Here is a 22,509-nt window from a genome sequence, read left to right on the forward strand (position 1 = left end):
CGCGACCTCCACCCGCCCGTGGGGGGACGCCCCTGGCCCCGCCCGGCCGCCCCGGCGCGCCGAGCGCCCATTGGTGGCTTGTGCGAGCTATGCAAATGAGGCCGGGGGCGTGGCCGCGCGGGGAGGGCCTGCGCTGCTGGGCGGGTTCGCGCGCGGCTCCGCGCCTCGGTCCCGGCGCGCTCGGGCATGCGTGCCTTGCTTGCCTGCTGCCTGCTTTCCCTGCATTTCCTGCCTTCCTCCCCTTTCATTTCCTCCTTTTCCTTTCATTTCGCCGCCATGCCTCGGTGGCTGGTGCCCCGTGAGAGGCGCGCGGCGTTGCGGCGCATGCGGGTCCTGGCAGGTTGGGCCGTGTGGTGGCCTGGGCGAGTGGCTGTTGGCCGGTGGTGAGGTGCCGCTAGGGGACTTCTACCCCTTCGGGCCGGCCCAGGGCGACGCCGCCACGCGGAAGCAGGACGACGGTGGCTCCGAGCTCCGGCCTCTCTCCATCCCCTTCCCCTTCTTTGGTGCGGGGCACACCGGCCTCTATGTGAGTAATTTCGGCTTATTTGTTCCTATTTGCTCTTGTTTCCTCCTATTTGCTCCCTCTTATTTGTTTCCTCCTATACCCTCTTATTCCCTCTCTCCTGTTTATTTTCTCCTCTTCCTCTCCTCTTCCCTGTCCTGCTCGGATGAATCTGAGTTTCCTTGGGGGCCATCAAATGGTCCCGACTTAACTGGAAGAGTCAGAGGACTAGCGGTGTGCCAAGGGCGCTGCGGCGGGCCCCAGGCTTGGGAAGCAGGCTGGACCCCTGGCTCAGTGGGGGGATCCCCAGCGAGGGTCCTGACCCCGCTGTGCTGGGAATCCTGGGCAAAGCGCTCACCTGCAGTGAGGAACCTGGACTTAGTGCTGGCTGGAGCCAGCAGTAGCTGCATATCCATACTTTGTGGGCCTGGCCCGGTGACGTGCTGGGGGATCCCGACAGCAGGGAGCTGGACACATCTGGTGGGCAAGAGTTTGGAGTTGGTGTGCTGCAGCCCTGGCATGGTGGTCCCTGGCTGGTGGCCCTTAGGGGCAGTGGTGGGGCTCTGAGTGTGATGCAGAATAAACATGCCTGCCCTTTGGGCCGCCCATTTGGCACATCCCATTCCCTTGCCTGCACCCACTGGGCTCCTGGGACTACTGGTGACATGCTCCTTGCAGCCCCCAATCTACCTGGAGGGGACTGTGGCCAGAGAGCTCGAGTCATGCCTGGCCCATCATATCCTCAGCAACTGTGGCCATCGGGTGGAGGGGCAACTCTGAGCACCTGGTTATCCATGGAGTCTTTTGGATGGTGCTGCCTTGTGTCCTGGAGTGAGATCTGGGCTCCCCACACCAGTTCCCACCTGGCACAGTGAATCCTTCAGCTTCCTGGTCCGTTCTCCCTGGTTTGCTCTGGGCTGACTGATGATCCAGACCCAGCTGAGGGAGGAGAGGGCTGAGCATCACCTTGGTGCCATCCTGCAGCTGGGCTCATGTACTGTCCCACTGCCTTGGCTCAGCATGGAGTGTGCTTGGTCCTGCCTGGTGGTGTTTTTCCCCTGATCAGAGTGCCAGCCCTGCCATCAAATGGTAGGGACCTGGGCTTGGGGCATGGACCACTGTGGGAGGATAGAAGAGACTGTGAGAAGCCAGGTGATGTGATGGTTGTCTCGTACAGGATCCACAATGCGGCTCTAGGTCCTGGAGGGGCTGCAGAGGTCAGAGGGTGTACATTCCCTTCCCCTGAGCCAAGACCCCCCTGACTCTGCAGAGAGCCAGCTTTCCTGCCCCCAGCGTGGGAGTCCATGTGGCAGGGGCCCTCCTGCCCAAGGGAGCTGCTGTCCGGGGGGGACTGGAACAGGGCTGGGCTCACCTGGAAATCTCTGTCTTCAAGGGCTGTCTCCACCCCCTCCTCTTTCACAAAACCCAGCAACAACAAAAAAAGCCCTTCTTGGCTCTGGTTCTCTCCCATCTTGCTTTAATCAAGGGAAGAATGTTCCTCTGCAGACACAGTGGGGTTACGGAGGCTTTGGGAAAACAGAATCCTCTTTCCCTTAGTCACAGTGAGGACTGCCCAGTGTTTGAATGGAGGGGCTGAGGAACCCTCCCTGGGGACTGGGGACCTTCCCCAGGGGCTGCACAAGGCCATCGCAGCTCAGCCCCACTCCCCTGCCTGGCTGTGCTGGCAGCTGTGATGAAGGCATACTGGCTTCCACATGGCTCCTGGGGATGCTGGCTCCTGGCTCCTTGTCGGCCCGCGAGTGTGACACCAGTGCCTGCCCCTGCGAGCTAGAGCTGCCCTCTCCACTTGAGAGCCTCCTGCCTGCACTATGCCCCCCTTTCCCACCCTGCAGCCTGGGGGCTTGCCAGAGGCAGACATTGTACACTGGAGAGCTTGGCTGGGGGCTGTATGCTCCTGCCTGTCCCACTGTCACTTGAGGGCTGGGGAATGGAGCAGTTGGGAGCTGCCTGCCCTGCTGAGCCTGGCACTGTGGCAGAGTGCTGGCAGGGTTTCCTCCTGGGAATTTTGGAGCTTGGGGTGAGAGCATTTCCCTTTGATCCCTGCCCCCCTCACAGCCTATTCAGGCAGGCAGGGGATTTCTTCCTCTTCCTCACTCCTGCTGCATCTGTAAGCTGTGAGGCAGCACTGCTGGCAGCAGCATCTGCTATTTCCAGCTTCCTTACCTGGGCTGACAGCGGCCTGTGCCATGCATCCCTGGGCCAACCATAACTGTCCCAGTTCATTAGTGCTGAGGAACAGCTCGGAGATCTCACCCGAGGTCTGCTGTCCCCCACTTTAATGAGAGCAGCCTGCTGAAGCACTGGGGCCTTTGCATGGGGTGGTGGCATTTGGTCACCTGGGGACCACAAGCCCGTTGGCTCACTCGGAGTGCTGTGCATGCTGGTGGATGGATTGCTGCCCAGCAAGGCTCCCCACATCCTGGGCCAGTGTCCACATGGCTCAGGCACAACTCCCCTGCCAGGAGGGTCACAGTGGTGCCCGGCTGCAGACCCCAGCCCCCTGGGCTGCATGTGAGCCGTGAGAGCAGGGAGTGAGCTTGGCCCCTCGCCCCGGCCGAGAGCACTGCCGCGAGATGGCCCCGTGCACTGGGCACTGTTTGTTTAAAGTGCTGGGCTCCTGCAGTTTTCGCAGCTGTTCCCCTTCCTCTGGCCCGAAGAACAGGGCTCGGTTTGTTCGGGCCGTTGCCTGCAGCTGCGCTCCAGCAAGCAGGCGGCCGGGGCGGGGGACTGCGGGTGTTGTGGGTGCCGGGGCACGTCTCATCTCTGCTTCTAAGGACAGGAAGGGGAAATGCTCCAATATTTGTGGAAAGGGGAGAGGGAGAGAAAGGTGAAATGGAAAGCACCTCTAAAACACGGATTCCTGCCGGCAGCAGGAGTCGGCTGTGACCATCCGTTTCTTTTCATCCCTCTCCATAGGTAAACAACAACGGGATCATCTCATTCCTGAAGGAGGTCTCCCAGTTCACACCGGTGGCCTTCCCCATCTCCAAGGACCGGCGTGTGGTCGCTGCTTTCTGGGCGGACGTGGACAATCGGCGGGCGGGCGATGTGTATTACCGAGAGAGCACCGAGCAGCCCATCTTGGAGAGAGCCAGCAGGGACATTGCTCAGTATTTCCCTGAGTTCCCTGGATTTTCTGCACAGTGGGTCTTCATTGCCACCTGGTACCGAGTCACCTTCTTCGGGGGCAGCTCATTTTCGCCAGTGAGTAACTGGGGCAAAGCAGCCACCCCAGGTCCGTGCCTTCCACGGTGGTGTGGCTCCTGCCACATGCGTCATGGAACTGGGAGCAGGGCTAAGTTGACCAGGATGGCTCCATGGCAATACCTTGCTGTGACAGAGCAACAGTGGCCTGGCAATACCAACCCTCCTCTTTGTGCCACGTGGAGTCTTTATGTCACCAGCGGCCACCTTCTTGTGCAGCAGCGAGGTGCCATTTTCCTTCCATGTGCCCGATATCCTTATTTCCCCCCATTTTCCTGGGAGGAGAAGCAAGGTCTTCTGGCTGGTGATCACAACGAATTAGAATTAAAAATAATTAAACTCAAGTGCCTATTCTCACAGAGGAGGACTGGGGTCAAAGAAACAACCCTTTGCAGAATGTTCCTTATGTCACTGTATTTTCTGACCAGTTCATCTTTCCTCACTGCTTTTTTCCCCTCCCTGCTGCAGGTGAACACTTTCCAGATCGTCCTCATCACGGATGGCAAGCTCTCCTTCACCATCTTCAACTATGAGTCCATCACCTGGACGACGGGTATGCACGCCAGCAGTGGGGGGGACTTTGCCGGGCTTGGTGGCATCGCAGCACAGGTAAGTGTTGAACATGGCCCCTGGGGCTCCTCGGTAGCACATCTGCCCTGCGAGCTCACGGCTCCTGGTCGGGTTTTTTGGAGGTGGAAAACCTGCCCCTGCTTTTTTTTTTTTTTTTTTTCCTTCCCTCCCCTCTTCAGAGTTCTTAAATATCTGTGTGTGCTCTGGCTCCCAAAGCTGAGTCCATACAGGGGGCTTTGTTATCCTAAAACCACAGGTCTTTGCCTTGGCTGCTGCCTCATAGTCCCTTTTCCTTCCTAACCTCAGCCTTTAAGAGCAGCTGCCACAGCCAGCATAGCTTTTGCTTGTATTTTTATATCTTCCGTCTGTATGTTGTGTTTAAGGGGAAAAAAGCCAACACCCACACCACGAAAACCCCAGTACCCACTTGGATGTGTGAATTTACCAACAGTTGATCTGTGCTTGGCTCCCTGCCTGCCAGCCTGAAGCAGGCAGGGTGCTGCAGGTGGAGAAGAAGTGGATGGGATTTGAATGCTGGGGGAGAGACTAAGCAGGCCTGGCAGCCACTTCCCCCCGTGGTCCCAGCATGTGGACAGGGCTGAGCGCTGGCCAGTGGCATGTGGAAGGGAACAGCTGGTCCGAGCAGTGCCACCAGTGGCACCGAGTGACAGGAGAGATGAGTCCAGCTGCCTTCCCCCATGCACTAGTGATGTCTCTTTACCCTCTGCCCTTGTCCTCCCAGGCAGGTTTTAACGCTGGTGATGGAAAGCGCTACTTCAACATCCCTGGATCCCGCACTGATGACATCGCTGACGTGGAGATGACGACAAATGTGGGTATCCCCGGGCGCTGGGTGTTCAGAATCGATGATGCCCAGGTGCAAGTGGGGGGCTGCAGCAATACAAGTAAGAGGACAGCAGTTAGGTTTACTTAACTCCCAACCCAACCCCACACTGTTCTCCAGCCCCATCTTTCCCTGCCTCAACCCCCACCTCCGCGGGGTGGAAGAGATGTCTTGAAGGGCTTTGGGGGGAGAGGGGAGGCAGCTGTGGAGGGGACCTTCTTCAGCACTGGCTGTGGCTTGGGATGGCACCTGTGGGTGCCCTGGGGCTGGGAGGGGACTGGGAGAACGACTGGGGAGGGGAGGAAGATTTCTGAGATTAAAAGATCCTGTGGGGAGCGATGAGGGAGGCTGGGGAGGAGGTGATGCACACAGGCGGGACCCCACCAGCCTGCTGCCAGACAGGGCACGAGGGGCCATCACCCCTGGGGAGTGCACATGTCTGTCAGTCCCAGGAGGCTGGGCTGAGCCATACGGAGGGCTGCTGACTGCCAGTCTGCCACGTGGGGCCAGGTTGCCAGCGTCTGGGCCATGGTCCCCACCCCAGGGGTCAGGGGTCCTGACACATCCCCCGTGGAGCTGCTGGCCTCCCGTTCCTCATCCCCACTTCCCTCGGCCAGTTTTTCCCACGCGTGATCTGCACGTCTTGTGTTATCGGTGGATTTGCTGTACATGGGCTGTCCTGTCCCCTTTCTCTCTGCCCTGGATGGGTGAGGTCATGTCTGTGTCCCCCTAACCAGTGAGGCAAACTGCGTGCAGCCTCTCCCCCTTGCACAGGAGGAATAAAACTGCTCCCCTGTCTCAGGGGAACCCTTGAGGAGCAGACCCTGCCCTGCCATCAGCCCTGTGGGCTCCCTGAGCGCCCCAGGGAGCCGGGTGGGTGCAGACACAGACCCTGGCACTGGTGTGGCTGGAAGGCGGCGGGTGAGCCCTGTCAGGGCAGGGGCTGATGGAGGGGCACTGTCTGTCCCCACAGCCTCTGTCTGCCTGACGCTGCGGCCCTGCCTGAATGGGGGGAAGTGTATTGAGGACTGCATCACAGGGAACCCCTCCTACACCTGCTCCTGCCTGGCCGGCTTTACTGGGAAGAGGTGCCATGTTGGTGAGTGCTTTGCTGCATGGAGCAGGTCTTTGCTCCCACTGTCACTGCTGCGTGCTGGCAGTCGGTGTATCCCTGCTGTGCCCCTACCCTGAGCTCCTGTCCCCATCTGGGGCTCTGTTTCAGATGTGGATGAGTGTCTCTCCCACCCGTGTCAGAATGGAGCCACCTGCCTCAATGGTGCTGGCAGCTTCACCTGCAGGTGCCCACCAGGCTTCAGAGGCAACAACTGTGAGACAGGTGAGCAGTGCAGCATCTGCAGAGACCCCAGGCTTGGGGGGCACTGCTGCTCTTGGGGAGGGCTCTTCAGACCAGAGCTCCTGCAGTAGCTGCTGAGCTCAAGCAGTTTGTGACAGCCAGCTTGGATTTCGGCTTGCTGAAGGCAAAGGAAGCTTTTCTCTGGCCATGAGCCCTTCCTGCTGCTGACTCTTCTGAGGGCTTGGCTCAGCACTGCTGCCAGCACTCTCCTACCGCCACGCCCTTAGTGAGAAAAGCGGTGGTCAGTGCTCAAACAGAAGCTTTGCAGGCCCTGCTTTTGCAGGTGATGCTCTGGTCCCAAGCCCTTCAAAGCTAGCAGGGACCCTCCCAGTCCCTGGCAGGGGCCATGGTGACTGGTTTCCCCTGCTGCTGGCCTCCACCTGCCTGTGGAAGTGCCGCCAAAGCATTTGGCTCCCATCAAGCTGCCATGCCAGTGGAGGAGGCGAGAAGGGAGTTGACTTTTGGGGAAGAGAGGGAGGGAGGGAGAAATGTCCAGCGCAGCACACTGACATCCAGGAGGTGCAGGGGGCTGAAAGAGCTGAGCTGCCTGAGGAAGGGTTTTGGGGACAGGCATGACTGGGGACATGGCCACTGTCTCCTGACAGAAGGCGCACTGGTGGCTCTGAGCTATGCTCTCTGCTTGGCCCTGGTATCACCACGTGTGTAGAGGGTGCCATGTGCTGGTCCTGCACCTGGGTTGACACCCCCCCCTTTTTTTTTTTTTTTGATGTTCCTCTGCAGCAGAATCACCCTGTGAGAACCGGGTGTGCCAGAATGGTGGGAGTTGCCAGGTGGTGAACAGGACAGCGGCGTGCTTGTGCCAGCCAGGATACACAGGGGTGGACTGCCAAACAGGTGGGTGGCAGGAGCAGGTACAGAGTGGAGATGGTGACATTTCACACCTTGGCAAGCTGCCTTCCCACCCAGCTTCATTCCTGGGCATATTTTTGGGATGGGAACGCTGAGAATTGCCAGTGGCTTGGATGTTTTTTCATCTGTTGCCTTTGCTCTCCCAAGCATCATCCAGGCTGGGAGGCACTGGATGAGCTGGCTGTGTCCACACATGACCTGACCATCTCTTCTGGCCTCCCCTTGCAGAGGTGAACGAGTGTGAGTCCAGCCCATGCCTGAATGGTGGGCACTGCATTGACCTGGTCGATAACTACACCTGTGTGTGCCAGGAGCCCTTCGTGGGACAGCGCTGCGAGACAGGTACCTGTGCCCCAGGTTGACCCATGCCAGGGACTGTGTCCCCTGTGTCCTGTTGGCCTTATTGCTTACTCCTTTGCTTTCCCCTTCCCAGATTCGTCTTCCTGCGAGGACCGGAGCTGCCAGAATCGGCAGACGTGCAACTACATCCGCCCTGGCCGCTATATCTGCACCTGCTCCCCGGGTTATTACGGCAACAACTGCCAGTATGGTGCGTGGGGTTGTGCCTTGACCAGCCTGGCATGGGAGCTGCAGTCAGGGGAGCCGGGCAGGAAGGGGTAAATGGCTGCAAAGGGGCTCTGTCAGTCATAGGCACTGCTGAAGCTGGTGGGCAGCGTGTGCGTGTGCGGAGGGGCCGTGGTGCTGCCGGGAGGGAACTCCTTCCTGTGGGGCTGCTTGACTGTGCTGGGGCCTCCAGCGGGACCCCCAGAACAGAGGGTGTTCCAGCCCCAGGCTGGACCCCCTGACTCAGCCTCCCCATTCCTCGCAGGCGGGCCCCGCGTGCCTGGCGCCTGCCTCTCCCACCCGTGCCAAAATGCGGGCAGCTGCCTGGAGACTGAGCAGGGCTATGTCTGCGAGTGCCGGGAGGGCTACACTGGACAGGACTGTCGAGACCGTGAGTACCAACCGAGGGGTCTTGCTAGCGGGGTTCAGGATTGCAAGGGGAGCCTTCATCCTCCTGAGAGGGAGAAGCGGCAGCTCCAGAGAGCCTGTTCAGAACAGCGGGTTTGTCCTGCTGAATGAGGCTGTGCCTGGATGTCTGGGGGCCTCAGGGCTGCTGCCCACCTGAGCTTCCCCTGTGGGTGGCATCTGGCAAGGCTGCTTGTCTGTCCCAGCTCTACAAGCAGGAGAGGTCCTGGGAAGCTCCCATCTCCTCTCTTGCAGAGCTCTCGGAGGGCTGTGAGTGTCGCAATGGGGGCAGTTGTCTGGAGGGGAACGTCACCATCTGCCAGTGCCCTCCTGGGTTTTTTGGTCTCCTCTGTGAATTTGGTAGGTGAAAGCTTCTTGCTCACTGTGTTTTCTCACTTCGGAATGCTTGAACCAGGCAGGCTGTGAGCAAGCAAGGAGACACTGCCCATGCCTGAGCCTAGCACAGTGCCAGGGGCATACAGTGAATTTGAGCCTGGAAATATGTCCCCTGGTGAGATGGCAATGCTTCCATCTCCATCAGCCCCCCTTGAGCCGTGCCTCTCCCAGTGTCTGCCCCAGCCCAGCTCCCTTGAATGGGTAGGGAGTCTCAGCCTTTGTGTGCTCCCTCTCCAAAGGCATCCAGGCTGGACATTGCCACTTGCACTGTCTGTGTAATGGGGTATAGAGTGTCTGCCCCATCTCATTGGACCCTGCAAAGTTAGGAAACCCCTGTTTCCATCTGGGTGTCCTCCTGCCACTGGCTGAGGAAGGCTGGCGCTGACCGTGTGTTTGCAGAAGTCACCACGACACCGTGCAACATGAACACGCAGTGCCCGGATGGCGGGTACTGCATGGAGTACGGCGGGAGCTACCTCTGTGTCTGCCACACCGACTACGGCACCAACCACAGTAAGGCTCGTCCCTGGGGAGGCGGGAGCAGCCCTGGGGTGGGGGTGAGCGGGGAGCACCGTCACCAGTGGGGGAACCACTTGTGTCCCTGGCCACATGTCCTCAGTGAAGCCCTGTGTTTGGCTTTGTAGCAATGCCGTCCCCCTGCGACTCAGAGCCCTGCCTGAACGGGGGGTCCTGCAAGGTTCATGACGACTCGTACATCTGCGAGTGTCCTCGAGGCTTCCTTGGCACGCACTGCGAGAAAGGTACCTGCACAGTACTCCCTGTGGCCCCAGCACCTGGCAGGGGGTGGGAAAAGAGCTTAGACCTTTCTGGGCAGCTGCTTGCAGAGCTGGACATTGGTGCAGGTTATCCCATCCCATCCTGCAGGGTAGATGAGCAGCGTGTGACACTCAACAGTTGCAGCAGCCGATACAGTTGTTTCCTGTACAACACCATCAGTGTTGTAGTTTTTTTACATGCCTGAGCTTCTGCCCTTGGAAGCAGCTGCCAGTCTCCTGGCGTGATGTGCCTGCATGACGGGCCCCAAGGCCCCGGCATGCATCTGCAGGGGTGTAATTTTGGTGGTGTTGCTGGGCCCAGGATGCACTCAGCTTCCCTGCAGTGAAGGGTTTGGTGGGGTGCTGGGGGGAGGCAGCGGCTCCGGGTGACCACCGCTCTCGGCGCTCTCTCTGCAGCCAAGCCTCGGCTCTGCAGCACAGGGCCCTGCCGCAACGGGGGCACCTGCAGGGAGGCGGATGGCGAGTACCACTGCACCTGCCCCTACCGCTTCACCGGCAAGCACTGCGAGATCGGTACGGCCCCCCGGCTCCCCTGCGGGGACGAGAGGCCAGGCGCTGGTGCCCAACAGGGCTCTTGCCTGCCCTGTGCCCCCAGTAAGCCAGACCCTGTGCCTCAGGGCCCTGCCAGAACGGGGGCACCTGCTTCCACTACATCGGCAAGTACAAGTGTGACTGTCCCCCAGGCTACAGCGGGCGGCACTGCGAGATTGGTAGGTGTGAGGAGGGAGTGCCGGTGCTGGCGGCTGCAGGGGGAGGGCCATTGACTGGCCTGACGGCCGTGATAGCAGCAAGCAAACCTCACTGCTTGCTTTAAGCCCCCTTTCCTGTGATTTGAAGTGCTGCAACTCTTCCTTGTGCCCTGCTGGAAGGGGAAGGGGGCTGACTCTGGTTTCTGAGCTCTGCCAGCTCTGCAGCAGCCATTCTTTGCTCTACTTTTCTTCCAGTGCCCTCCCCATGCTTCCTTAGCCCCTGTGAGAATGGAGCTACCTGTGAGGACCTCGGTGGGGGCTACACTTGCACATGCCCCATGGGCTATGTAGGGAAGCACTGCCAGTCTGGTAAGGGCCTTGAGCTTTCCCTTCCAGCTGGGGACTTGGGGTGCCTCTGGGGGCCCCACTCATCCCCTGTCTCTCCCCAGAGGTCGACTGTGGCATCCCCAGCGATGTGAAGCATGCCCAGGCCTCTTTCAACTCCACCAAGGTGGGCTCAGTGGCTGAATACCAGTGTGAGCTGGGATACACTCTCAGTCAGCACAACCACCCCCGTGTCTGCCACATGCCAGGAGTCTGGAGTGACCCCCCAGAGTGTGATGGTGAGGATGCTGGGGAGTGGACAAGCCCTGAGGCACCATCCCAGTGGGCCGTGGTCACAACTGTGGGTTGGTGACCCCAGGACATGTACTCCAGTTGTCCCCTGCCCTCCCAGGGACCTCTGCCCTGTGCTCATGTCTCTCACCTTGTCTCTCCCGTGCCCAAATGCCTGCAGAGATCGATGAGTGCCAGTCCCAGCCCTGCCTGAATGGTGGCCAGTGCAAGGACCGTGTCGCTGCGTTCCTGTGCCTGTGTGAGCCAGGTTACACTGGGCACCACTGCGAGTTGGGTAAGAGACCATGCCAGGCGTGCTGCAGGACTGTCAGTCCCTTCCTCAACCCTCAGCCATTGGGAAACCCCAGTGGGTTGTGAATTCCATGACCAGGAGCTAGGCTACCTGCGCTTGTGTGTGCTTGGATCAGCCTGAGGCAAGGGCTCCTCTCCCAGGGCTTCTGAACAGCTGTGGGATTCCAGTGGAGAGACACTGCTCCTGGTCAGGCAGAGGAGCAGGCAGGACTGTGGGGGCAGGAGTGCTATGTCCCTCAGTAATAGATGCTGCGTGGGCATCTCTCTTGCTGGCAGGGCAATGACTTTTCCTGATGCATGTTTAGCCCAAACAGAGAAGCCCCAGATCTTGGGGCCCAGATGGGAAGTTCCCTGTGTGGCTCCAAAGCTCTCAGCCACAAAGTGGGGAGGAAAGCAGCTTGAGGTCACGTGTATTTGGCTGTGCTCCCATGTATGCTTGTGATTGTGGTTGCATATGGGTGCTGGTTGAAGGGGATGACGGGCAGCAGAGTGGGTGGTGGCTCCAGCTCAGCTCCCTGGGGCCTAGCAGAGGTCAGTGGTAGGAGAAGGTGGGCTACCTGTCAGAGGTTAGATGAGGGGACATGCCACAGACTTCCTATGGGATCTCTTGGTGCAGCCCCACACCACCAGTTGTCCCTAGGTGTCCCTAAGGGAGTGTCCCCATTCCACATGCCTGCTGCAGGGGCAGGTGTGAGGCAGTTGACATCCAGGGGCAGGATGTTCCTGACCACTGGGACCCAAGTGTCATGGGGAGGGTCCATGCCCTGTTGAAGAAGCGCTGCCTCCCTGAGCCCTGTCCCCAGCCAGCAGCTGTCTCAGTGCTGAGCAGGTGTCTTTCTTCTGGTCCCCAGATGTTGACGAGTGCCAGTCGCAGCCCTGCAAGAACAGCGGGACCTGCCGGGACCTCCCCGGGGCCTTTGCTTGCTACTGTCCTGAGGGCTTCCTGGGGACCCAGTGTGAGACAGGTAGGGACTCTCTCTTCCCGAGGCAGTGGGAGGCTGGACTCTGGGCACTGGGACATGGCCAGGGCCAGTACCAAGCCAGGCAGCTGGTCACTGTCTTGGACACCTTGACCCCAAGCCATCACTCACTGTTTCACTTCCTTGCCTGCGGTTTTGGGGGCAGAGCTGAAACTGCTCTGATGGGGAAGGAGCAAGGAAAGAGGTGTCTGCCAGTTACAGACCCCCTTTCCAATGTGTACACCCCTGCCAAGGGATGTGTCTGCCATGGTGCTTGGAGGGGATTCAATGTCCAACCCAGCTGTGCCAAACCCTGGGCTACACATCTGCCCTGCTTCCCCCTCGGGGGTCAGTCAGCATCGCTTGCCCCTGGGAGCTGCCTGCTGGCAGGCCAGGGGCCTTGCTTACTGCTGGCCTCCTCCCACCTCCAGAAGTGGACGCCTGTGAGTCAGACCCTTGCCGAAATGGAGGGCAGTGTGAAAGCTATGGGGGCTCCTACCTCTGTGTGTGCCCAGAAGGTTTCTTCGGCTACCACTGTGAGACAGGTGAGGCAGGCAGGGCAGCGCAGGGCGGCCGCGGGGCCAGTGGCACTGCTGACCCTGCTGAACCTGGCACCTCTCCCACAGCCAGTGACCCGTGCTTCTCCAGCCCCTGCGGGAGCAGAGGCTACTGCCTGCCCAGCAATGGCACCCACAGCTGCACCTGCAAAGTCAGCTACACAGGCAAGAGCTGCGAAAAAGGTAAAGGCCCTCAGCACCGGCACCAGGATGTGGTGTGGGGCTCGACACCAGCCCGGCAGTGCCAACCACCCACAAGGGGCTCAACGTCCGGGACCAGCAGCACTCCTTGAGGCAGACAGGGCTGGGGGCTTGCCTTGGGGGGGCAGCCCGTGCCCCACCAATGCCATGGGTGGGTGCTGGCATGCTGAGTCGCTGCCACAGGCGCTGGGCTTGGCACCAGGACGCTGGGGACAAGTTTCCCCTGCAGCAATGTCAATCCCTCAGATGCCCTCAGGAGGGGAGGCTGAGGTGTCTGAGGGAAGCCTTCTGGCACTTGCCTCCCCAGGACCCCTCGCCCTGTCCCACAGTGGCAAGCGCTTGGCCGCTAGTGATGCCAGGGGGTGCTCCCAGCACCCTGGCTCCTCCCATGCCCACCAGGCCAGGGGTGGCTTGCGCCCACAGAGCCCCTACCAGGTGTGCCAAGGGAGACAGTGACAGCCCTGTCCTCCCTCGCTGCTCTGCCGCTCACTGCCGGGGTCTGTTCTCTAAAGATTCATGGCGTTACCTTTCCCCTTTGCTTTTGCTCACACCCTGAAGAATTGCTGCCACCAACCTCATTAAAGGTGGAAAGGGTGGAGGACACTGGTGTGTTGATTTCTTGGCACCCACCTGAGGACGCAGCCGCCAGGCAACTCATTGACGGCTACGCCGTGACGTACGTATCCCTCGACGGCTCTTACCGCAGGACAGATTTTGTGGACCGAAGTCGTTCTGCCCACCAATTGCGGGCACTAACCCCCGGCAGAGCCTACAATATTTCTGTCTTTTCAGTCAAACGCAACGTGAACAACAAGAATGATATCAGCAGGCCCGTCATGCTCACCACGCGCACTAGTGAGTAGCGTCCCTGGGGGGATCACGGTCGTGAGCACATGCAGCCCCCGCAGGTGCCAGGGCTTGTGCTGCCACCTCCAGCCTGCCGTCAGCTCCAGCGTGGTGTCACACCTGGTGGGTTTGCTGGTGCAGATCCTCAAATCCAGCCGGGGGCCTCTGGAAAGCGCTCGGCACAGAGAACTGTTGTTCTCTTTGCTGTGAGTAAAAGGGGATGGACCCCCTGTGGCTCACCCTGTCCAGGGGCTGGCAGGGAGCTGGCAGCGGGGACTGCTCCTGGCTCCTGTTTGTCAGGGCCAGGCCGTGCTGCTCCTTGTCATTGTGCCCAGGGTGGCATGGACCCCTAGTGCTGCTTGGCTGAGCTGGAGAAGCCCCCAGGCAAGGTGGGCAGCGGGGCTTGTGCAATCTCTGCCAACAACGAGTGCCATGGGCGAGTCGCCCTGCCGTGCCACTGGGCTTGGTGTGGGGACGTGTGAGGGCAGAGGCTGACAGGGACCTCTGCTCCATGGGTGGAGGGAAGGGGCACAGTGATGCCTCTGGGGCATGGAGAGGCAGAGCAGCTGTGATCCTGCTTTCTAGGGATTGTAGAAATCAAAGGCAAGCAGGATGGAGGGAATTAGGAAAGGTGGCCTCTAGGGAGAGGAGGACAGTAGTGGGCCTGTGAGCCACATCCCTCACAGCGGGCTGAGACTGAGTGAAGCACAGGGGAGGAGACAGCAGCATGGTGCTGGGCACAGCATCCTGTGGGGCCTCAAGCCAGGGCTGGATGCTGGTTGGTCAGCAGGAGCCAGGCTTGGAATGGCCCCCTGGTGTGTGCCATGGGCTTAGCAGTCACTAGCAGTGTTCCCCAGGGCTCAGTTTTGAGGCTGGTCCTGTTTAACATCAGTATTGATGATCTGGATGTGGGGATTGAGTGCACCCTCAGTGGATTTGCAGACCAGCACCAGGGTAGGAAGGCTCTGCAGAGAGACCTGGACAGACTCGATCAATGGGCCTGGGACAACTGCATGAGGTTCTACAAGATCAAGTGCTGGGTCTTGCACTTGGGTCACAACAAGCCCCTGCAATGCTCTAGGCCTGGGGAGGAGTGGCTCAAGAGCTGCTCAGCAGGAAGGGAGTTGAAGGTGCTGGTTGACAGCAGGCTTCGTATGAGCCAATGGTGTGCCCAGGTGGCCAAGATGGCCAATGGCTTGTGTCAGCAATAGTGTAGCCAGCAGGACTAAGGTAGTGACCATGCCTCTGTACTCAGCATTGGTGAGGCTGCACTGCATTCAGTTTTGGGTCCTTTGCTTCAGAAAGGACATTGAGGTGTTGGAGCATGCCCAGAGAAGGTCAACAAGGCCTGTGAAGGGTCTAGAAAATGTGCCTTAAGAGGAATGGCTGAGGGAGCTGAGTTTGTTAGTCTCAAAGAGGAGGCTCAGGGGGGACCTCGTTGCTCTCTACAACTCCCTGAAAGGAGGTTGTAGTGAGGTGGGGGCTGGTCTCTTCTTCCATGTCTACAGTGAGAGGACAAGAGGAAATGGCCTTAAGATGAGACAGGGGAGATTGGGATTAGATATTAGAAAAAAAATTTTCACTGTTGGAGTGGTCAGGCATTGGAATAGGTTGTCCAGAGAGGTGGTAGAGTGATCATCCCTGGAGGTGTTCAAGAGGCACCTGAATCTGGCACTGGGTGATATGGTTTAGGGGTTCCAGTGGTAGTGCTGGGTGGATGGTTGGACTGGATGAGCTTCCAACCCTGATGATTCTGTGATTAGGGCCAGACCTGGGCACTATGGCCCCTTTGGAGCTTGTGGTGGCAGGCTGGGGCCACGGTGGGACAGCCTCAGGGGTGCCTCGGGTAGCACAAGGCCCTGTGGGCAGGCAGATGGATGTGCCTCCCCCCTACCTTGAGGCAGTGAGGATGGGAGAGCATGAGTCCAGCAGGACAGGTGGCACTGAGCAGCTCCTCTGGGGAAGCTGATCCAGAGGTGCAGGCAGGACCCCCCTTGGGGGCGCATGGGGTGACCCATAATGACCACAGTCCTCTCCGTTTGCTCCGGCCAGGACCGCGTCCGGTGGAAGGCTTTGAGATCACAAATGTGACAGCCAGTGCCATCACGGTGCAGTGGGCTCTCCACCGGCTCCAGCACTCCACTGTCAGTAGGGTGAGGGTCTCCATCCACCAGCTGGGGGACCTGGCAGGCCGCACCGTGGAGCTGAACAGCAGCGTGGCCAAATATACCTTCCTGTGAGTGGGGCAGTGGTGGGTGCCAGGGCATTGGCCCCCCAGGCTGCCCTGCTTACCTACCCCTTCCCACCCCACCTTTCTCTTCCACAGGGACCTGCAGCCAGGAGAGAGATACATCGTCCATGTCACGACACTGAGCGGCCTGGGGACGGAAGACCACCCCTCAGAGAGCGTGTCCACAGCCCCTTTTCACGTGTGGACGAGTGAGTGGGATTACCTTTGCCACCCCAGCTTGGTAGGTGCAGGGGCTTGGCAGGGAAGGTGTGGGAGCTGCCAGGTACAGCAGGCAAGAGGTGTGCAGACAACCCTGGGAAGGGCAGGAAAGGTAGTGGCATGTCCTCCCCTGCCAGATGTTGTTCACTGTCTGAGACCAGCATGAGCTCAGCCCCATGCAACACCCATGTGGGCCAGATTCATGCCCTGCTGTCCAACAGCTAGTGGACAAGGGCAGACTTGTGTGCCAGGGTGCAGTGAGGCTCTGCCTGTCTTGGCAGGGACCCAGGGCTGCACATCCCCTCCCAGTGCATCCCACAGCTGGAGCGGAGCTCAGGGCTGGCCTGGGCAGTGCCAGGCAACCTGGGGGCCTGGTACACTTGTAAGGTGGTGTGAGCAAGTGGGGCAATGGCCATTCAAAGATACCAGCTCTGACCATTTTCTTTCCCACCCCCTGCCTGCCACAGGGCCTCTTCCCCCGCAAAACCTCACCACCTCACATGTCACTGCCACTTCTGTGTCCATGGTGTGGGAGCAGCCGCCCACTGGCACCATGGAGGGGTACATCATCAACGTCACCACTGCTCAGAGTGTCAAGAGCCGCTACGTGCCTAATGGGAAACTGGTGTCCTACACGGTGCGGGACCTGCTGCCTGGGCAGCGGTACCGCCTGTCCGTGACAGCCGTGCAGAACACGGAGCAGGGCCAGGTGCACAGCGAGCCCGTCCACCTCTACATCACCACCTGTGAGTGCTTGTGGGTCTCTGCTGGATTGCTGCAGCACAAGGGAGGCAGTGGGATGACAAGGAAGCAGGCTGTGGGGGTAAACCAGTTGACCAACAGAGAGCCCTTGCTGCCCCAGCAGCAGGCTGTGGAGAGAGAATACAGGCCCATTGCAAAGAGGGGTGGGGGTTGCAGGGTGCTGCCTGTTAGTGAAGGGCAGATGCAGAGTGACAGCTTGGTGATGGGCACTTGCAGCCCCAGTGTGTGGAGAGTGTCGGCGTGTTGCCAGACAGCCCTAAATGGCAGCCTGGGGATGATGGGATGGGATGATGGGACTGGCTGGGAGGTGGGTTGCTGTGCTGGCTCATGCCAGCTCACCCTTTGGTCTGCAGTGCAGAGGGATGTGGCTCCGGAGAGACGGTGGAGTCCAGCTGGGCACCCCCGGGTTCTGCGCAACAGGCTGCCCCCAGCTTTCCTGCCCGAGCTCCGCTTGCTAGCAGATCATGACACAGCTGAGGAGCCCTCGCCAGCCCCCAGGTAGGCACTGCTCCAGCACTCCTGGCTCTTCCACTAGCACTTGGCACAAGCACTAGGCAGAGCCAGCCTCTTTTCCCAGATCCCATGTCCAGGTATCCACAGGGTCAAGCTGTGCTCCTGCTGGAGCACAACCTCTTGCCCACCCGCTGGGGTCCTAAGCCAGGAGCAGGTCCCCCCCAGGACTCACATGGAGCCTGATGTCACCATGATTGCTTTATGTAGCTGCCATGAGCCCCAGTGTGTGAGGCTGGGACACCTGCAGTGCCCTGTACCCTTACACCCTCCTGTCGCAGGTTCACGGAGCTGGTGGATGGCAGAGGGAGGATCAGCGCCAGGTTTGGCACTGTGCTGGGAAAATCCATCACTGTGAAGACACGTAAGTGCTCCGTTGCTTTTCTGTCCTGATCCTGTCATCCAGTGCTATCTCCTGCACCTTCCCCCAGGGTGAAGTGGCTGCTGTAGGGCTGGGGGAGCCACAGAGGAGGGTGGAGCCCTCTCACCCAGCCCTGGGTAGGCAAACATGTGCCCTGCTTGCTAGACCCCTGCCAGGGAAGAGGGGTGACTCACAGCCAGGAGGGGAGCCCAGAGAGTGACCCTCACTGATGGGAGGCAATACTGACTGTGGCACGGCCGCCCAGGCAGTGGCCTCACAGCCCTCCAGCACAGCCCCTGCCTGCCCAGCAGCCTCAGTCCCCACTGCCAATAACAACCTTGCACCCAAGGAGGGCACCTGGGTGAGAAACCCCTCACTAGTCCAGCCTAATCCCCCATTTTCCATCCCCAGAAGACCAGGGACACAAGTGCCAGCCCAAGATACTCTAGCAGGCTGGGGAACCCCACGCCATGGGGTGGGGAAGGAGCCTGGCACACCTGAGGGCAACCCTGGGCTTGCTGCACATCCTGGCTCTGCCCCTGCCTCTGCAGGACTCTGTGTCCCACAGCCCTCCAGGAGGGGTGAGGGGATCACCCCAATTCTAGGGATGGCAACTGTGAAGGGCTAAAGCAGTGCCTCAGGCCTGGCCAGAGCCCCAGTACTGCAGGCAGGCTGGGTCCCCTTGGAGGGGCTGCCTTTGGGTCTGGCTTTGGCCTGGAGGTGACATTTGACCATCTTGTTGTCCAGAGCCAGAGGCTCCAGTGAAGCTGGAGAACACGGAGGTGTCCAGCCGGGACAGCCTGGCACTGCAGCTGCATGAGGCAAAGAGCAAGAGTAAGTTCCAGGGGAGACCCACAGCAGCAGGGACCCAGCCCTGGCCCCACAGGCAGGGTGCTCGGCACCAGCCTGCCTTCCTTGGGGGCATGGCATGTGTCCCTGCCCACCATCTCCCTGGGAGCACCCTGGCATGCTGGGGGCTTGTTAGGACTGTGCTGTGGCCCCAGGGTCTGACAGCCAGGCATGTTTTGCAGGAGAGGGGCGGAACTGCTCCACGAATCCCTGCAGGAATGGAGGCACCTGCACCAGAGATGCCGAGTCCTACCACTGTGCCTGTTACCCAGGGTTCAAGGGCCGGCTCTGCCAGTTGGGTGAGTGCCAGGCTGTGCCAGAGGACCAAGCTCCCTCCTGCAATGCCAGGCTGGTGGCTGTCCATCACGAGTTCCCCAGGACGTAGATCACCCAGCACACCCCGTCAGCACCCGCCACACCCAGGCTCTACTAGAGATCAGTGTCGTGCTGGGAGAGGGGCTGGGCTCTGCTCTTGCCGCTCTGGGGAGATGTGAGAGTGCAGGTCTGCTCCCCACTCTTGGCTGAGCTCTCCACCTCTGTCTGGCAAGGCCAGGCCCCTGCCTTGCCCACAGAGTTGCCTAGGCACTGTGAGGCTGGGGGCTCCACTTCTCCTGGTGGGTCAGCTCTGTTGAGCCCAGCACTCGAGCACAGCCAAGGAGAAGCCAGACGGGCCTCACCGGCCCCTTGCCACAGGGCACAGGCAGGCAGGGCCATGGATGGGCTCATTGATAGCTCCCCTCTCCTATTCCCCAAGCAGCCTGCAAGAAGGTGCCACACTCGTGCACACGGCTGTACTCGGAAACCAAGTCATTCCCAGTGTGGGAAGGAGGCACCTGCCACTACCTGTGAGTACTGCCTGCAGGTTGTGCTCCCCCCTTCCCCCTGTGCTCTGAGCTGGGGATGTCTCCCCATGGCTTGGCTTTGAGGAAGGGAGAGCAAGTGTGAGGCCGTCTCCAACCCCAGCTGGCAGCTGCCCCCTCCCCAGTGCAGGCTGAGCAGCCTGTCGTGCCCCTGTGGGTGCCTCCCAACTGCGTTTCAGGGCAGGGTGTTCCTGAAGTGAAAGCTCCGTACTGGTGTTATCACCCACATGGCAGCAAGGTTGGATTTGGTGTGCGTGACCCCCAAACAGCAGCAGATCCCACCCAGCTCCTGGCTGCCTCTCCATATAAAACCAGAGGGCTGGGGGAGCCCTGCTGCAATGTCAGGGCATGGAAGGCTCTGGTGTTGCCCCCTGTCTCCTTGTGATGGAGGCAAAAAGGCCTGGCTGTGTGAGGATCAGCCCTCATGCACATCAGGCCTGAGCCCCATTCCTGGCAAGGTTGGCTACTGCAGCCTGGAAGGAAACAGGGAAGCACCCAGACTCCACCTCGGCACTCATAAAAGCACATCTTGTCCCTGTTGTTCCCTACACATCACCCCTCCACTGTGTGTGCAGGTACAGGAGAGTCTACAAGGTACACCAGGACGTCTGCTACAAGGAGAGCTGTGAGAGCAGTGGTTCCGAGAGGACAACCAGCAGGTACAGCAGCAGCACACTGAGCGTGCCAGCCTTCCTGTGACCCTGGACAGGAGGATGCAGCTGGCAGGTGGCCCCCAGCATGCATGGGCACACTCAGGCTGGGGTGGACTGGGAGAGGGTGCAGGCATGACCAAGGCTCGGATGCCGGTGCTGTGAGCAATGTCTGAGGGGCGCAGGGCTGATGGTGCTCTCCTCTGTTCTCTTCCAGAAAACCAAGCAACAGTCACACACTGAAGAAGCCATAGAAGTAAGTACCTGCTCCAGCCCTCCTCAGCCACAGGCAGGGGCAGTTCTCGTACAGGGAGTGGGGGAGGAGGAAGGGTGGAGGGCAGGGCACACCCCTAGCTCACACCCCCCACGTTTAGGAGGTGTGAGGGCTTTGTGGCTGAGGGCTCCTGGTTGTGTCTGGGATGGAGGAGCAGAAGGCAATGTTCTGCTTCCCCTTGGCTCTGCAGCTTCATGAACAAGAGATTCCTGCACAGGCTAAAGCTGGAGCTCTGGAGAGGGCAGGTCCCCTTCTCCCAGCCTGAGATGGGTGCACGGGGTGGGAAGAGGCAGCTGCGGGGCTTTGAGGGGATTCCACACACCAGCTTAATTTTCCTCCTGCTCCTCCACAGGGTTTAAAGCAGTAGAAGCTTCATCTTTCCACATCTAAGGGCTTTTTGAACACCAGGAAGATCAGATCTGCTCACTGCGTTGAACACAGCAGGGGCACCTTCCTGCCTGGTGTTAGCCTCTCCCTCTCCTCCAGCCTGTTAGGCAGCCAGGTCAGCAGACCGGGCAGTGCTCCCTTCCCCCTGCCAGCCCAGCACTGCCTTTGCTGGTTTGCCTCCCTCTGGCCGCCTCTCTGCCCCTGAGGAGCTGAGCACCAGTGCCCCCGAGGGGGCCAGCCCTGCTCGGGCCCCCCAGCCACTCTGCACAAGCGATGGGCTCCCTGCTCCACTCAGGGATCAGCCCAGCAACTTGCCAACAGCATCTGCACCAACCTGTTTTCATAATCCAAGGTTATAAATTACCTATAACCCTCAAATAAAACAGTTTAATGCAGAGCAAAAAGCCGTAGCCATCAACTGAAACATGGCCCCCAAAAGTCTGCTCGGAGATGTTCCAGCCTCTCTAGATGAGTTAAAAATGGTAAGCAGCTCCGAGCAGCGAGGCGAGCATGGGCAGTAGAGGCACATTCCTGTTTCCTCTGCTCTAGTAGGGGCAACTGATGCAGCTTCTTCTGCCTGCCTTTTTTCTTTGCTTTGTAAACAATCCCTGGTTTTCACCAAACTTCCAGCTCAGAAACCAGTCGAGCACCTAGAAAGAATTTTAAAAGTGATCTCTAGGTGAAGTCTGTCAGCTGAGGCACGCCAGTGCCACCACACTTGTTGTAACTGCCCCCACACCAACGCAGGGCACAGCAGAGGCTTGGTGGCAATGCCAGGCCCACATGCCATCCCCCTGTGCTACTTCCAGCGTTTGCCTTCCCTGTGGCACCAGCGCTGTGGAGTGTGTGGAGGAGAGAACCAGCACTGCGGCAGGGCAGGCAAAGAAAGAGCGTAGTTTAGAAACATTCCTAGTTTTTGTGAGTTTGTATGACAACACTAGTTAAACATAGATTTGTGTATTAATGTACACAGTGTATATTATAAATTAATACATACCAGAGATATATCGCAGTTATGGTATAGAGCATTATGTCCCCAGCAGCGTGGGGGTATCCCGGGGGAGGCCCTCCCCTCCCACCTAGCATCAGTGAACTCTGTAGCTCAGCCATATGTCTCAAGTGGCGGCCTGGAAGATGCTCTTGGAGCAGGACAGGCCTAGGAGTTTCAGTGCTCCCACCACCACCCTCTTCCTGCCAGGAGCAGTGTAACAGTGCAGAGGAACAGCTGCAGAGGCGGGTGGCAGAGACAAGGTAAAGCCTTGGCCCCCTGGCCAGCGTGATGCTGCCCTCCTCCACTGCCTCTAGCTCTCATCTCAGAGGAGAGACATGCCTCATTTTCCTCCAAGGCTATCTGGTCCTGCTCCAGCTACCTGGCAAGCACATCAGCACTACCTCCCCAGGGCAGGAGAGGAAGCCACCTGGGAGAGCAGGGCAAGGGGAAACCCAGACCAGCCTCTGTTCTCTGTGAGGGACAGGAGGGTTTGGGGCCATGGTCAGAAAGCTTTTGCATCCCTGCCCTGTCAGCCACGAGATCAGTGCTGACACTGGCTGTGGAGGTGAAGGCAGCCCTGCCGTGGGACAGTCCTGTTTCCACAGGGCCTGTGCCCCCAGCCCCAGGAAGCCTGGCCCTGCTGCCAGCTGGCATAGCAGCCCACTGCCTCCCACCCCACAGCTGGCAAAGTATGTAATACAGCCTTGGAA

The 22,509-nt window shown here is 59.6% G+C and overlaps 1 protein-coding gene across 1 annotated transcript; it reads left to right on the top strand.

The window, feature by feature from the left end:
- Positions 1 to 324: 324 nt before the first annotated feature.
- SNED1 (sushi, nidogen and EGF like domains 1) lies at positions 325 to 22,017 on the top strand. Its single transcript, XM_029963693.1, is given in 34 exon segments — positions 325 to 353; positions 355 to 526; positions 3,440 to 3,727; positions 4,196 to 4,336; positions 5,040 to 5,202; positions 6,115 to 6,240; positions 6,364 to 6,477; positions 7,237 to 7,350; positions 7,594 to 7,707; positions 7,799 to 7,915; positions 8,195 to 8,320; positions 8,590 to 8,694; positions 9,130 to 9,243; positions 9,375 to 9,491; positions 9,924 to 10,053; positions 10,131 to 10,237; positions 10,472 to 10,585; positions 10,666 to 10,839; positions 11,013 to 11,126; positions 11,995 to 12,108; positions 12,534 to 12,647; positions 12,729 to 12,842; positions 13,419 to 13,715; positions 15,759 to 15,942; positions 16,033 to 16,145; positions 16,623 to 16,901; positions 17,271 to 17,415; positions 17,709 to 17,791; positions 18,536 to 18,622; positions 18,820 to 18,936; positions 19,395 to 19,482; positions 20,073 to 20,156; positions 20,365 to 20,403; positions 20,774 to 22,017. Coding segments are annotated over 33 exon segments (4,335 nt in total). The 3' UTR covers positions 20,402 to 20,403; positions 20,774 to 22,017.
- The last annotated feature ends 492 nt before the right edge of the window (positions 22,018 to 22,509 follow it).

Source organism: Manacus vitellinus, unplaced genomic scaffold (genome assembly GCF_001715985.3).
Source record: "Manacus vitellinus isolate BGI_N305 unplaced genomic scaffold, ASM171598v3 scaffold_60_pilon, whole genome shotgun sequence".
Taxonomy (NCBI): Eukaryota; Metazoa; Chordata; class Aves; order Passeriformes; family Pipridae; genus Manacus; species Manacus vitellinus.